The sequence below is a fragment of the Macaca fascicularis genome, chromosome 13, assembly GCF_037993035.2.
Source record: "Macaca fascicularis isolate 582-1 chromosome 13, T2T-MFA8v1.1".
NCBI classification, from domain to species: Eukaryota; Metazoa; Chordata; class Mammalia; order Primates; family Cercopithecidae; genus Macaca; species Macaca fascicularis.
In genome coordinates, this window is record NC_088387.1 from 51694450 (window position 1) to 51708383 (window position 13934).

Here is a 13934-nt window from a genome sequence, read left to right on the forward strand (position 1 = left end):
CAGGAGTTCAAGACCAACCTGGACAACATGGCAAAACCCCATCTCTACAAAAAATTAGCCAGGCATGGCGACGCATGCCTGTAGTCCCAGCTACTTGCGGGGCTGAGGCGGGAGGATCACTTAAACCCAGGAGGTCAAAGCTGCAGTGAGTCGTGATGAAGCCACTGCACTCCAGCCTGGGTGATAAAGTGAGACCCTGTCTCAAGAAAAAAAAAAAAACAGTTGAAAACGGTAAAGTATATTGAGAGGTGAAAACAATACAAGGTCAATCATGTACATGTCCCATCTACCAAAGATTTTTTTTTTTTTTTCCTGTAGGATGAGAAAATAAAAATTAAAGAGAATTTATTTGGTTCTGAAAATTGTACTATTAATCATAGCATAATATTTTAGAAAGGTAGAAAAATACTTTCTATAATGGATTAATAGCCATGATTAATTTGAGTTCCTTAGAGGATTGATTCATAGGTTTTAGGATGTTTTAGTGCAACTTAGGGAAATAAATTGGGGGTTTGGTGGGCTAGGAACTCGTTTTTCACATTTTCAAGATTGTGGACTATAGGATTCTGCTATATAAAAATCACTATTGAATGTGTATGTTGTATGAACTAGAGTCAAATAGCAAAGGATGTCTATTGATACCTGTGTATGACCTCTGGAGTTAGCCAGAGGTGTATACAAATTCTGACAACCATTTTAAAACAGATGTAACTTTGAGTAAATAATATAATCTTCTATAAAATCTTCTATAAATTTCAACTTACGTAAAATTTGTGATATGTGCTTGGCTGTGTTATGCAGTGCTACAGCCCTGATTGCAGTTACCCCCAGCCTCTCATCCTGTGTTCTACGTGCTAGGAAAACCACAATACTGATTGAGCTTAGCTTCTCTGCCTACCCCAAAATAACTGAATGTTGCTGGAAAAAAACTGAGTTCAAGTGGTTTTGCTCCTAATTTAATGGTCACACACTTTAGATGAGTACAGAGTACTGTCTTGGCAAACATGTTTCTCATCTTTCAACCACCAAATTTACATAAAATTCATCCACCTTCCCATTCTTCCTCCTATTATAGTACAGGAAAGGTCCTTCCTGTCAAAGGCAAAATCACTTATGATTGTGTCCCCACCTCTCTTGCCTTTTCAAGGACTTTGAGCTTATGCTGCCACTGCCTCATTTTTTTTTTTTTTTTAACAGCAGCTTTATTGAGATATAATTCAAGTATACAGTGTGGTTGGGTGCAGTGGCTCACACCTGTAATCCCAGTACTTTGGGAGACTAAGGCAGGCAGATTACTTGAGCCCAAGAGTTTGAGAGCAGCCTAGGCAAAATGGCAAAACCCCTTCTCTATAAAAAATGAGCCAGACATGGTGGTGCACACCTGTAGTCCCAGTTACTTGAGAAGCATAGGTGGGGGATCACCTGACCCCAGGAAGTTGAGGATCCAGTGAGCTGAGATTGCGCCACTGTCTCAAAAAAAAAAAAAAATTTATTTTTTTTTAATTATACAATTCAGTGGTTTCTAGATAATTCACAGAATTGTGCAACTATCACCAAAATAAATTTTAGAATATTTTTACCACCCCAAAAAGAAGCTACATGACTCATTAGCAGTCACTATCCTTTTCCTTTCATGCCCCTCCTGCCAGCCGTGAACAATTGTCAGTCTACTTTGTGTCTCTAGATTTCCCTGTTCTCAACATTTCCTATAAATGGAATCATAATATGTGCTGTTCTTGTTGTTACTACTATCCTGTGTCATCACTCTATTCCTTCTCTACTGGATCATTCTCGTCAACCAAAAAACACCTAGGATCTCTCTCTCTCTTTTTTTTTTTTTGGACAGAGTCTCACTCTGTCACTCAGGCTGGAGTGCAGTGGTGTGATCATAGCTCACTGCATTTTTGAACTCTTGGGTGCAAGCCATCCTCCTGCCTCAGCCTCTGGAGTAGCTGGGAACACAGGTGTACACCACCATGCCCAGCTAATTTTTTTTTTAAAAAAAAGGCCTGGCTCAATGGCTCACACCTGTAATCCCAGCACTTTGGGAGGCCGAGGTGAGCAACTCATGAGGTCCGGAGTTCAAGACCAGCCTGATCAACATGGTGAAACCCTATCTCTACTAAAAACAGAAAAATTAGCCAGGCATGTTGGCATGTGCCTGTAATCCCAGCTGCTTAGGAGGCTGAGGCAGGAGAATCGCTTGAACCCAAGAGGCAGAGGTTGCAGTGAGCCGAGATTATGCCACAGCACTCCAGCCCAGGCGACAGAGCGAGACTCCATCTCAAAAAAAAAAAATTTTTTTTTTTTGTAGTAACAGTCTCCCTTTGTCGCCCAGGCTGTCCTCGAACTCCTGGCTTCCACCAGTCCCCCCACCTCGGCCTCCCAAAGTGGTGGGGTTATAGGCATGAGGCACCGTTCCCGGCCATCTAGGATCTCTTAATCAAAACCACTGTTTATCTTCACATCCCTTCCCTACCTATATCCCCATTTCTCAGCTATAATTCTCAAGAGTTGTTTGCATATGCTTCCCTTTTATCTCCCATTCACAACCATCAACATAGATACATCTATGTTTTTTCTCCACTTTTTTGAGTGAGTAGTTTTATTTTTTTCCTGAGGAGCTGTATCAAAGTATCATAAACTGGATGACTTAGAGCAACAAAAATTTATTTTCTCAATGTTTTGGAGGCATGAAATTCACAATTAAGGTGTCAGCATGTCCATGCTCTCTTGAAGGCTCTGTGGAAGAATCCTTTGTTGCTTCTTCCAAGCTTCTGGTGGTTGCTGGTAATCTTTGGCATTCATTGGCTTGTAGCTGTATAACTCCAATCTCTGCCTTCATCTTCACATGACCATCTTCTCTTGTGTATCCATATAATATCTTTTTTTTTTTTTTTCTTTTGAGACAGGGCCTCACTCTGTCTGTCACCCAGGCTAGAGTGTGGTGGCACAATCACAACTCACTGCAGCCTCAACCTCCCAGGCTTAGGTGATCTTCCCATCTCAACCTCCTAAGTAGCTGGGACTGCAGGTGTGCACCACCATGCCCAGCTGATTTTTCTATTTTTTGTAGAGACAGGATTTCGTCATGTTGTCCAGGCTGGTCTTGAACTCCTGGGCTCAAGTGGTCCACCTGCCTCAGCCTCCCAAAGTGCTGGGATTATAGGTGTGAGCCACCATGCCCAATCTAATCTTTACTTTTTATAAGGACTTGGATTTGGGGCCCACCTTAATCCAATATAACCTCATCTTAATTACTTCTGCAAAGACCCTGTTTCCAAATAAGGCCACATTTCACAGATACCAGGGTGTAGGACTTCATATCATTTTGAGGGACACAATTCAACACATAACGTTAGTTAAGCATCTCATGGAGTTCGGACAGGTTAGTATGATAATTGTTTCTTTTTAAGAATGTACATTTCCTGCCAGGCACAGTGGCTCATGCCTGTAATAACAGAACTTTGGGAGGCCAAGGCAGGAGGACTGCTTGATCCCAGGAGTTAGAGACCAACCAGCCTGGGCAACATAGCAATACCCTGTCTCCATTAAATTAAAAAAAAAAAAATGCCTGGGAACCTAGTATGTGGACACCGAATCCCCTCCCATTGCCTGTTGCAACCAGTAAAGGCCGTTCTTACCATAGTAAAAAAAAAAAAAGCCAGCTGTGTCGGTGCATGCTTATAGTCCTAGCTACTAGGAGGCTAAGGTGGGAGTATCACTTGAGCCCAAGGAGTTCAAGGCTACAATAAGCTATGGTCATGCCTGGATGACAGAATAAGACCCTGTTTAATTTTTTTTTAAAGAGTTTCCTTTTCGTATCTCAAGAAAGGCCTTGAATTTGCCTGTTCCTTCAGTAGTAGATTAAACTTACCTTTGATGTGTGCACACAAAAGTTATACCCCATTTACTTTTTAGTCTACTCTAAGCTGGTTTCACTCTCATTTTCTACCAATGCTACTGTATTTTCAAGGTCACCTCTTAACCTCTGTTTTCTTGGCTCCCTTGACCATACACGTTTGTGGCTTCTTCCTTTATCACTGGCTACTCCTCCCTAGTCACCTTAGCTAGTGATTATTCCTTTACCCATTTTTCAAGTTTTGCTGTTTTTTGTTTTGTTTTGTTTTGTTTTGTTTTTTTTGAGACGGAGTCTCACGCTGTTGCCCAGGCTGGAGTGCAGTGGCGCGATCTCGGCTCACTGCAAGCTCTGCCTCCCGGGTTCCCGCCATTCTCCTGCCTCAGCCTCCTGAGTAGCTGGGACTACAGGCGCCCGCCACCGCGCCCGGCTAATTTTTTGTATTTTTAGTAGAGACAGGGTTTCACTGTGGTCTCGATCTCCTGACCTTGTGATCCGCCCGCCTCGGCCTCCCAAAGTGCTGGGATTACAGGCTTGAGCCACCGCGCCCGGCCTCAAGTTTTGCTGTTTTTAAGGGCTCTATCCTAGGCTCTTTCTCTAGTCTGCATGAATTTTGTGTCTTCAGTCTACTTCTCTATGTTCCACACTTACTAACAAATGGTCTTCATTTATATGTCTCACAGGCATCTCAAAGTTTTTTGTGTTTTTTTTTTTTTTTTTTTTGAGACGGAGTCTCGCTCTGTAGCCCAGGCTGGAGTGCAGTGGCCGGATCTCAGCTCACTGCACCCGAGTAGCTGGGACTACAGGCGCCCGCCACCTCGCCCGGCTAGTTTTTTGTATTTCTTAGTAGAGACGGGGTTTCACCGTGTTATCCAGGATGGTCTCGATCTCCTGACCTCGTGATCCACCCGTCTCAGCCTCCCAAAGTGCTGGGATTACAGGCTTGAGCCACCGCGCCCGGCCTCAAAGTTTTTTCTTTTTTTTCTTTTTTCTTTTTTCTTTTTTCTTTTTTTTTTTTTTTTTTTTTTTTTTGAGACGGGGTCTTGCTCTGTCACCCAGGCTGGAGTGCAGTGGCCGGATCTCAGCTCACTGCAAGCTCCGCCTCCCGGGTTCACGCCATTCTCCTGCCTCAGCCTCCCGAGTAGCTGGGACTACAGGCACCCGCCACCTCGCCCGGCTAGTTTTTTGTATTTTTTAGTAGAGATGGGGTTTCACCGTGTTAGCCAGGATGGTCTCAATCTCCTGACCTTGTGATCCGCCCGTCTCGGCCTCCCAAAGTGCTGGGATTACAGGCTTGAGCCACCGCGCCCGGCCTCAAAGTTTTTTCTTAATGGAGCTTTTTGATTCTTCCTCAGACCTGTTCCCCTTTTCTTTACTAGTCTTTCTCCCCATTTCAATAAATGCTGTCTTTCCAATTTCTCTAGAGGAACCTAAGAGTTATCTTCGATTTCTCTCCTTTTGCTTGTGGCATCTCCTCCAGCCCCCATTATTTTGGCCCTGAGTTTAGGTTACATTGACTGTTACTGCAATGCTGCTGGCCACCAACACTTTTTAAAAATCTAGAATATTGCACAAGTTTCATAAAATATCTTTATCCTCTTACTACCCATTACCCGAAGCCATTCTCCTCTTAGCACTAAGAGTGGCCTTCTTAAAACATAGGTCATGATGATTCCTTGCTTAAAATCTTTCAGTTTCATTCTCTGACATTCTGTTTTGCTCACTAGATTCCACTGAAACTAGTCTTTCACATGCTTCTTTCAGATGCATACCAAACTCCTCAAGCCTTAACACACTTTGCAATAGTTTTCTCTCCACTGGGGCTTTCTTCTCCATTGTTTTGACTTGGCTATCTCCTATTGCTCTCAGGCTCAATTTAAATGTCATTTCAGAAAGACCTTTCCTATTTATCCTGTCTGTAGTAGATCCTTGTGCCCATATTCTCGTATCTCAGCCTTTTGTTTCTGTCATAGGTCTTAGCACAATTTGTAATTGCTTTATTTGTTCCCCACAAAAGAATGTAAGAGACCATATATGCTTGTTTACCAGTGTGTCCCTAGCTCTTAACTGTGTGCCTGGAACATAACTGTTCAATATTTATTTGTTGGATGAATGAGAAACCAAATATTGTTAACAAGCTTGTTAGATTGTTTAAAGTAAGATTTTATTCTATAATAGTCTGAGTTGCATGAACTTTATGATATCTACCTCATTAGGGCTTTTGGACTCAGGACCTTTTCAGATGATTAACGTTCCCACAGTTTAATATTCAAATAAGAGAAGAATAATTTAAAAGCACCATTGGGTTGAGCACGCTGGCTTATGCCTGTAATCCTAGCACTTTGGGAAGCTGAGGTGGACGGATCACTTGAGATCAGAAGTTCGAGACCAGGGCCGGGCGCAGTGGCTCACTCCTATAATCCCAGCACTTTGGGAGGCCAAGGTGGGAGGATCACGAGGTCAGGAGATTGAGACCATCCTGGCTAACACGGTGAAACCCCATCTCTACTAAAAATACAAAAAATTAGCTGGGCATGGTGGCGGGCGCCTGTAGTCCCAGCTACTTGGGAGACTGAGACAGGAGAATGGCATGAACCCGGGAGGCGAAGCTTGCAGTGAGCCGAGATTGTACCACTGCCCTCCAGCCTGGGCCACAGAGCGAGACTTTAAAAAAAAAAAAAGAAGAAGAAGTTCAAGACCAGCCTGGCCAATATGGCAAAACCCCATCTCTACTACAAATACAAAAATTAGCCAGGCATGGTGGCGGATGCCTGTAATCCCAGCTACTCAGGAGGCTGAGGCAGGAGAATCACTTGAACCCAGTTGGCAGAGGTTGCAGTGAGCCAAGATCAGCCTGGGTGAGAGAGTGAGACTCCATCTCAAAAAGTAAATAAAATAAATAATTTAAAAATATGAAAAACACCACTGCATTTTACGAAAGCTATCATATATTGTGTATTTTGTAAAGCATTTTCACTTAAACATTTGTGGAAAGCACCAAGTTTTCTCTACTGCTAAAAGTTGTTTAACATCAACTAATAGTGACTTCTTTATTGTTTCTAATGTGCGGAACAGGATGCTGAAAACGCCATTCAACAGATGGGTGGCCAGTGGCTTGGTGGAAGACAAATCAGAACTAACTGGGCAACCCGAAAGCCTCCCGCTCCAAAGAGTACATATGAGTGTAGGTGTATTGGAGAAGAAAAGGAAATGTGGAATTTTGGAGAAAAATACACTAGATTTTAAATGTTAGAGCTGTTCCCGGAGACTTGTTGCAGAAATAGATGAGAAGCAAATCAAGACTACTGTTCAAAAATGTACTTAGTTTTCATTTTTGTAATTATAAATGATATTATTTCTAATGTCAAGTCTCCTATTAAGTAGAAAATACTGGGTAATTTTTTAGACATTCGTGGGGGAGGTTTAATCCTGAACTGAAGTATAATATGTATAATATAAGCATTTTGATCAAGGTTAATGTTACCTTTACAGTAGTGTAGTGAATATTGCATTTCTCTTTCTGTACATTTTATTTAATGAATTAAAGACATAAACCTTTTCTCTCACCAGCAAATACCAAACAGCTATCATATGATGAGGTTGTAAATCAGTCTAGTCCAAGCAACTGTACTGTATACTGTGGAGGTGTTACTTCTGGGCTAACAGGTATGGGAGCCTTCCCTGGGTGGCATTAATTTTTAAAGTGCAAAGCTTAATATTTGTAGGATTTTTATATAACTTAGTGTGATTTTTGTTTTTTTGTCTAACAGAACAACTGATGCGTCAGACTTTTTCACCATTTGGACAAATAATGGAAATTCGAGTCTTTCCAGATAAAGGATATTCGTTTGTTCGGTAGGGATGGTTTTTTAAAAAAAACTTTTTTCTTGGTAATGTAACTGGAAAACCAGAAAATAAATAAAAATAAAAAATAAACTTTTTCCTCTGAAATATTTTTTGGATATTTACCTTGTTTTCTTAAAAATTTACCTTGGTTATAAAGAAGTTGAAATTTCGGCCAGGTGCAGTGGCTCATGCCTGTATTCCCAGCACTTTGGGAGGCCGAGACGGGTGGATCACCGTCATGAGTTTGAGACCAGCCTGGCCAACATAGTGAAACCCCTTCTCTACTAAAAATACAGAAATACAAAAATTAGCCGGGCGTGGTGGCACATGCCTGTAATCACAGCTACTCAGGAGGCTGAGGCAGGAGAATCATTTGAACCCAGGAGGTGGAGGTTGCAGTGAGCCGAGATCACAATCACTGCACTCCAGCATGGGCAACAGAGCCAGACTCCATCTCAAAAAAAAAAAAAAAAAAAATTGAAATTTCTCTAGCATCTAGCATATTTGCCTCTGTGATTTTATAGCCCCCTCCCTAACACAAGGCCAGTGAAACACACTTTCTCAATTAACACAAGTTTCCCCAGAACTACAAGATCTTGGAAAAAAATAGCAAAGAAAATACACCATGTTATGCAAACTTTTACCTCAGACTCACCTTGATTTTTAAAAATTGGCTTTATTCATAAATATTTAAAAGAATTTGTATTGGTGATTCTTAATATTGTTTTCAATAGGTTCAATTCCCATGAAAGTGCAGCACATGCAATTGTTTCTGTTAATGGTACTACCATTGAAGGTCATGTTGTGAAATGCTATTGGGGCAAAGAAACTCTTGATATGATAAATCCCGTGCAACAGGTGAGAGGGTTCTTTGAGAAGTAATTGTTGGGCTAATAATGTTATTTTAAAGTGAAGATTGTTGATAATCCTTGTTAATAAGTTTCTAGCTAAAATGATAGTATATAAGGGCTCTTCCTACATGTATTATAGTTCCAGAATGGTGTTTCATGGATTGCAGTGGTGACATGATGAATGTGACCGCCTCAGTTGACTCATGCTCATACAGTGGATTTTAAAATGCTCCGAGAAACCTAAAAGGGTATTAAATCTTTTTTTAATACTTGGTAGATTTATTCACATACTATTTGGAGAACTCACAAGCATGCTTGACTCAACTGAAACAAAAATAAAGCTGTAAATATAGTTAGGGCCTTGGCATTTTTCTTCCAGATTTTGCTGCCTTTTTTTTTTTTCCAGGCAGCTTTAGTGGTTCAGACTTGATTCCACAAAGATTTCTATGAGGAAACTGTAAATGGAGCACAGAGATGGGAGTAAGCAAATCCTAAACTATATAAGTTTCTTAAGTAAGCTGAATATAGAAATAACTAATCACATCTTCCCTATCTAAAGGAAACAATCATGTGGATAGTATACCAAACACTTAAACATTCTACTATGTTTAACATTTATTACTAGGATATCAACTGATGCCTTCCAAAAACTATGCCATTCAGAGTATCATGTAGAGTTACAGCAGTATAACCTCAGATTTTTTTGTTTTGTTTTGTTTTTTGTTTTGTTTTTTAGCCGTCAACTCTTGTTTATCCTGTCATTTTAATTGTAATGATGGCCCTGTGTGTTTTTGCTAAGAATTTGTGGTATCAACATATTAGGATTGTATATTTACAGTTAACTTCAAGTAATACTAAATTTTATTTAATAGCAGAATCAAATTGGATATCCACAACCTTATGGCCAGTGGGGTCAGTGGTATGGAAATGCACAACAAATTGGCCAGTATATGCCTAATGGTTGGCAAGTTCCTGCATATGGAATGTATGGCCAGGCATGGAACCAGCAAGGATTTAAGTAAGCATATCTGATCTCTTCCTTTACTAACCTTTGAAAATGTCTAAAAATATTTTAAGTAGGAAGAAATTTTAAGAATTAGTGGATAATAGGGCCTCTTACATAAAGCGTAACTATAGCCTTCAAAGAACTGAATTGTTTTTTAGTAAGAAAATAAGAGCTTAATAGTTGTTAAGGTTTTCACATGACTAATGGTCACTTAGTCATTCTTATATACACTGACTTTGATGCTAGTTGTTGTATTCATTATGCTTTTTTCTGTGCAAAGGGTTTTTTCATGCATTGTTATATTGCAAGCTTCCTTATACACCCTAAATTACATTATTTTACTTACATTTCTGAAAAACACACTGAAAATAAAAATACTTGGGAGGTTAAAAAGGAATGTAGTGGGCCGGGCGTGGTGGTTCATGCCTGCAATTCCAGCATTTTGGGAGGCTGAAGTAGGCAGATCACTTGAGGCCAGCATGGTGAAACCCCACTTCTGCTAAAAATACAAAAATTAGCCAGGTGTAGTGGTGTACACTACCAATAGGTTCCAGCTATTTGGGAGGCTGAGGCAGGAGAATCACTTCAACCTGGGAGGTGGAGGTTGCAGTGAGCTGAGACCATGCCACTGCACTCCAGCCTGGGCAACAGAGCAAGACTCTGTCTCCAAAAGAAAAGAATTTTGTGGTGGGAATTTTGTGGTTGGGCACGGTGGCTCATGCCTGTAATCCTAGCACTTTGGAAGGCCAGGGCAGGTGGATTGAGTCCAGGAGTTTAAGATCAGCCTGGGCAACATGGCGAAATCTCGTCTCTACAAAAAGTACAAAAAAAAATTAGCCAGGCATGGTGGTGCGTGCCTATAATCCCAGCTGTTCAGGAGACTGAGGTGGGAGAATCGCTTGAGCCTGGGGAGATATAGGTTGCAGTGAGCTGAGATCATATCACTGTACTCCAGCCTGGGTGACAGAATGAAAACCTGTTTCAAAAAAGAAAAAAAAAGAAAAAATCTTGTAATGTTATGAATTTTTATGAGCTTATATTTGTTAATAATTGTTTTGATTTCTTCTTTGAGTAGTATAATGTTAGCTCTTTTTTCATTGTGGGGAACCTACCTGACTCTTTCAGGTAGTGGCTTCCTCAGCAAATATGTTCAACCAAGATACAGAGATGAGATGGACAGTTTTCTTTTCCGAGAATGGGGTTAAGTTTTTCTGTGTTCAGGGGAGATGAATGTTGATAAGTTCAGGGTATTTTCTTAGCTTTAATTTCTAACAAAAGTAAACTGTCCAAGAAAAACATACAGGGATGCTTGTTTTTAAGAGAAAAAAAACTTTAGTAGAAGCTTTCGTTTTCCCTGGCGTAAGTTATTCTATTTGGGTTTAAGAAAAAGTATGTTTCCCATTTCCCATATTTGTTATTTGTTCTTGCCAATACTTTATTTTAATCAGTGGATTTCCTCTCCCCTCTGCTTCTTTCACATTCTCCACCAGTCAGACACAGTCTTCTGCACCATGGATGGGACCAAATTATGGAGTGCAACCGCCTCAAGGGCAAAATGGCAGCATGTTGCCCAGTCAGCCTTCTGGGTATCGAGTGGCAGGGTATGAAACCCAGTGAAAAAGGACTCCAGAATCTAAAGCCAGTGGCTTGAGGCTACAGGGAGTGTAGTAAAGCCGTTGTTTACTTAAAGATTTATCAAATCAGTCAGTGCAAATGTCAGATACAATGTATTTATTTAAAAGATTCATTTTTAATCATGAAATTACTTATCATCCACATTGTTTTAAAAAGAAACAAGATGCTGGATGTCTGCCAATTTTTGCCTTCATTACCTTTTTTGATAAAGTTTCTCAGATCCTTGTTTCAAACACAAATGCAGGGATTGCTGCCACTTTTTAACTATTAAGAGGCAGAAAATTGCACAATATTGAACTTTTTTCCACTAAAGTAGTGTGCAGTTATAGTTTGCATTCCTGATATGATTTAAAACATGTAATATAAAGATGTTAAAAAAAAAAAACTGTGCAGAGTCTAGAAGTTCTCTGTCATCTTCAGCTTGTGCACAATTCTGTTTTAGGTTAAAAAAAAAGGCATTGTTTGAGCTGTCCCATCTCCACTGTTATCCCTTTGTGGTTTTTTAATATAAATTATTAGTTTATGTCATTTTTGTATCTACATCTTTTTTCACAAATTTGTCTTGCCTTATTAAAGTTCTGTAAAATATACTTAAATGGAAAAAATGATGTTCATTTAGATTGAAAACTTTTCTCAGATGGATTGATAATTGCATTCATCTTGTGTTTTATATGAGAAGGTGCCTCAAGAATTCCCTGTTGGATTTGTTTAAAAGAATTTTTATCTTCTGTGATAAACTTTGCTGTGTACCAGGAACTATAAAAACAAAAACTTGTTACTAAAGAAAATATCTGAAATGTGATAAGTTCTTATGCCATGTTAATTTCATGTGTCAACTTCAACATTTACATGTATTATTTCATTATGTAAAATGTTTTAGCAATTTAATATTTTGCACAGTTAGCAAACTTTGTATGTCATTTCCTTCAAGGTATCATGCAGAGTTTACATGAAATTTATAAGGTTTTAAGTTGTTTGCATGTGAAAATCAAATACATACTTTGGTAGTCTTTGAATACAAAGTCATCTGCTCTTGTTTTTCAAGAATTTTGAGACACAAAGTTGTATGTAAAGGAATATATTTGCCGTTTTATAGGTAGATTTGCTCAAAAAGAGTGAATCAACTTAACATGTACAAATGATAGCTGTGAAACTGTAGAATATCTATGTGTCAGGCTTGGAGTTCATTGTGACCTCCAAATTTTGCCTGAAGGACCAGCTGGGCAAAGCATTTTTTAAATGTTCAGAGGCCAAAAGATAAACAAAAAAAAAAAAAAACTTAAAATCCTACCTCTTTAAACAGCCTTCAAATAAGAATCCTCAGTGCAATCATTATTTTGATTCTTTTGGTACCTGTTTTCCTGGAGTTCCCAATTTTATTATTTTGGAGTGGCTCCAAGCATTAAGAGGTTTAATCTTTGATGGCATTGTTCTAGTTTTGAAATTTCTATTGTATTTCAGAGTCTCTTAGAAAACTTGTGTGGGAAGTTTCATTTTGTTTTTGGTGAAGGTCACAAACCTCCTTCTTCCTTGACTCAGAGAGGAAAGGTCCCAGTATATATATTTGAATGGTCAGTGGTTTTCAAGACCTTCAGAGAGCTCCCTGCATTTTACCTAGAAACAGAAAAGGCCTGCAAAATCTTAAGTTTCCTGGCCTGCATTTTCCAGGTAGGGGCAAATGACTCCAAGCTGGTCTCTAAGCCAATACCCTTGTAAACCAGAGTCCAGGAAAGATAGCTCAAGTGTGTAATTCTCTGGAGCTCAATTCTATGCAGTTGTGCTATTTCATTAAGTCACTGTGTGTTTTTAAGTGTTGATACATTAAAAGTCGCTTTATGGAAGATGAGTAAATTTTTTAAATACTTGGAAATTTTATTTCCTTATTAACTTCTACAGATCAGGGCATGCAACCAAAAGCAGCTTAAATGAAATATTTAAAAAAAATAAAATATCAGGAAGCTATTTTTAGATTTCTTCTGGCTTATGTTTCTATTTTAGGACCCTCATTTTTCTCTTATTAAAAAAAAATTATTTCCTGTACATCTCATGGACTGCAGGGTAAATTATTTGGGCATAAATAATTTAAATAGTTTTCTTTCATTTTGACTATCTCCAGTAACAACAATTTTTATTAGCCAGCATATTGGCTTATTGCACAAATCTTAAAATGTACATTGACTACTTTTTGAGAAGAAAGTGGTATCAGTACTCGCGATGAAAAGGTTACTACTGAACAAATTCACATTTCAGGAACACCTATCTATCTTTGGTTTAAATCTTACTCTTAGTTTTTCAGTCTAAAAATCATACTGGTATTAGTATCAGGTAAGGAAATTAAAAGTTTTTTAAATGGTTTCATTCTCTGCAATATGCAAAATTTAGATTTTACTTTCTGGTACTGTAAAGAACCTGAAGTGATTCACACTTAATGGGTCATTAATCCAGTATTCTTTACCCTGAATGTTTGGATATTAAAGTTCCTTTATGTTTTCTATAACCTGTGGGATCTTCTTGCAGTGATTATTGTGTGTGAGATTTTTTTTCATTTTGGTCTAGCCATATTGTTATATTCACTCAGGTATTTGTTAATTTTTTTTAAGTCTTACTCCAGAATCAGTGGTTTACATTGGGTTACTGTTTAACACCAAACGGAATTGACATTCTGCAGATTTAATTAATTATGAAACCAGGGTCTCATTTTCCTTGCTGATACTTGTTGAAAATGAGATTCACATTC

At 39.0% G+C, this 13934-nt stretch overlaps 1 protein-coding gene across 47 annotated transcripts in view; it reads left to right on the forward strand.

The window, feature by feature from the left end:
* The window catches only part of TIA1 (TIA1 cytotoxic granule associated RNA binding protein), a 37365-nt gene extending 23671 nt beyond the window's left edge, over positions 1-13694 (forward strand). For 23 of the 47 annotated variants that reach the window (XR_012422237.1, XM_065526986.2, XM_074011590.1 and 20 more), the window contains 6 exons: positions 6935-7043; positions 7430-7525; positions 7630-7714; positions 8440-8563; positions 9429-9574; positions 11053-13694. Coding sequence is in view for 30 of the 47 variants with exons in the window: in XM_065526986.2 (XP_065383058.1) it covers positions 6935-7043; positions 7430-7525; positions 7630-7714; positions 8440-8563; positions 9429-9574; positions 11053-11179 (687 nt within the window). In the remaining 17 variants the exon portion in view is untranslated. Of the gene's footprint in view, positions 1-6934; positions 7177-7429; positions 7526-7629; positions 7715-8439; positions 8564-8695; positions 8805-9428; positions 9575-11052 lie in introns of those variants that run through there. The other 24 variants (XR_012422233.1, XR_012422239.1, XM_074011587.1 and 21 more) reach the window with 7 other exon arrangements.
* Positions 13695-13934: the final 240 nt, after the last annotated feature.